This window comes from Abrus precatorius, unplaced genomic scaffold (genome assembly GCF_003935025.1).
Source record: "Abrus precatorius isolate BTA unplaced genomic scaffold, Abrus_2018 Scaffold8, whole genome shotgun sequence".
In the NCBI taxonomy this organism is placed as follows: domain Eukaryota; kingdom Viridiplantae; phylum Streptophyta; class Magnoliopsida; order Fabales; family Fabaceae; genus Abrus; species Abrus precatorius.
Window position 1 is genome coordinate 21334769 of NW_020874428.1, and position 2198 is coordinate 21336966.

Consider the following 2198-nt stretch of genomic DNA (forward strand, 5'->3'; position numbering starts at 1 on the left):
GATTTGCATTCTTTCTCTTTCTTGTTTCTATCAATTTAATTTTAATTGTGTGTGTTTTCTAATGTGTTGTGAATTCAATTTGAATACATTCTAATATTTATTTGTTTTTCACAAATACTCTCATATTTCAAAGTATAGCATTCCTTCTCAAATCTATATGTTACAAAAGAAATTGATTTTTGTTGTAAAAACATTGATCAACCATTTTGTTAAATAATTAAAGGATATGTCAACAGGGACAAATTAAAATGCCTAATATTTTTTCATGTCAATAACAGTGACTTTCTTTTCTATTTTGAAAAGCAAAAGATAGAGCAAGAATATGTAAAATAATACAAGAATGGTGTGAAAATATTCTGAATAAATATCATTACTGTTCGGCTAATTACAATGTCAATTCATGAGTATTTTCCGGGGTGTTTCTTCCCTTTGGTGGATAAGCTTTAATTTGTCTGCATGTATCTGCATAGTTAGGGTAAAACGCACAAGAAACGTGCGTATATATATTTTCCACAACAAAGCTGTTTTTCCATGTAGAAAGGTGAAGCAAAATAGAAAAACGAAAGATAAAAAGAAGAAGGAAGAATGCACAACCCATTTGACAAGGTTTCGTTTAACACACAGCCGTACACAATACATTTCTCAAAGCAACAAGAACACAAGGCGGCTAGAGATGATGAAGCGATGAATGATAATAGTTTGAAGGAACCCCACCACTATACCATGTGAACGTCACTGCAAGAAAGCCAAAACAAAAACAAAAAATTGCAAGCCACTCTTTGTGCTGGGTAGTTTCGTCATTTTGAATCCACAGGTTCCACAATTATTATTAATTTCTCTATTCCTTTTTGCATTATTATGTTATATGCGTGTACCTACGGTTGTTTAATTTTTCGCTATATATATACACAACTCACTCTCCAACCATTCCTCCAATATTTCACATCGAACTCCCCAATTATTATTCAAAGCTTAAAACAAAGGGGGGTTTCTAAGACTCCATATTTTGTATTGAGCAATAATGGGTAACAGCTTAAGGTGTTGTTTGGCTTGTGTTCTTCCTTGTGGAGCACTTGATTTGATCCGCATAGTCCATTTGAATGGCTACGTAGAAGAAATTGCACGTCCAATCACAGCAGGGGAAATTCTCAAAGCCAATCCAAACCATGTCTTAAGCAAACCAAGCTCCCAAGGTGTGGTTCGCCGGATTCTGATCCTCTCGCCGGAGACCGAGCTCAAGAGAGGGAGCATATACTTCTTGATCCCATCGTCGTCCTTGCCGGAGAAGAAAAGGCACGTGAGGCACGTGAGTGGCAGCGCTGGTGATATTAATAGGAATAATAATGATAATAATGATCACCTTAGCAAAGTGTCCTCTAAGAAGAGCAATAGTAGCAACCATGGTTTATCATCGTCACAGCAATGTGATGATGGGTGCTTAGTAGTGTCTAAGGAGAAGAAATGCTCACCGCGGGATCGCCGGCATGGCCGCGGCGGATTGTGGCGGCCACGATTGGAGAGCATCTCAGAAGACTAATTTTGACTTTAGGAGGTTTCCGGCAACCGGTGCCGGAATCCGGCATGCGAGAGGGGTGGAACCTAAGATGGTTCAATACTTGAATTGTTAAAATATAACAACATGACACCTTTTTTTCTTTCTTAAATGTATGTGAGTATTAAATTTTGTGGATAAAAGAGTTACCTTGCTTTCATACATATATGTTTATATGATTTTTTTTTAATGCTTGCTTAGTACAAATTAAAAAGAAAAGAAAGGGAAAATAATCGACAGAGTGATGAAGAATTCTTCGAATTTTCTTTTTCGTTCTTATATGTTATATTGAAAAATAAAAGGATATTTGATTTTATTTCATACCCCAAAATTTTAAATTCAAACCTGCGTGTATATAAGATTGATGATCATATGAAAAATTCTGGTTTCTTCCAAATGTTAAGAGCAATTTGTTTTTTTTTTTTTTAAATAATCAATATATGCAACCCCAAACAGTTTAATGGTGGCATCCAATATTAGATCCATATATATTCCAATGATTAAGCCAAGTTTGAATTCAGATATTTAATTGGAACATGCACGTTAGGCTCGTATGTACACCCAAGGAATTTGTTAAATAAAAAAGGAGGAATAAAAGGTTTAAGTTGACATTATAAATTCAATTACTAACTAATTTGTAGTTGGT

The 2198-nt window shown here is 34.9% G+C and overlaps 1 protein-coding gene across 1 annotated transcript; it reads left to right on the top strand.

Moving 5' to 3' along the window:
• Positions 1 to 354: 354 nt before the first annotated feature.
• On the top strand, positions 355 to 1790 carry LOC113848202. The gene has a single exon (XM_027477606.1). The coding sequence runs from the start codon at positions 1022 to 1024 to the stop codon at positions 1535 to 1537; it is 516 nt and encodes a 171-aa protein (XP_027333407.1). The 5' UTR covers positions 355 to 1021; the 3' UTR covers positions 1538 to 1790.
• Positions 1791 to 2198: the final 408 nt, after the last annotated feature.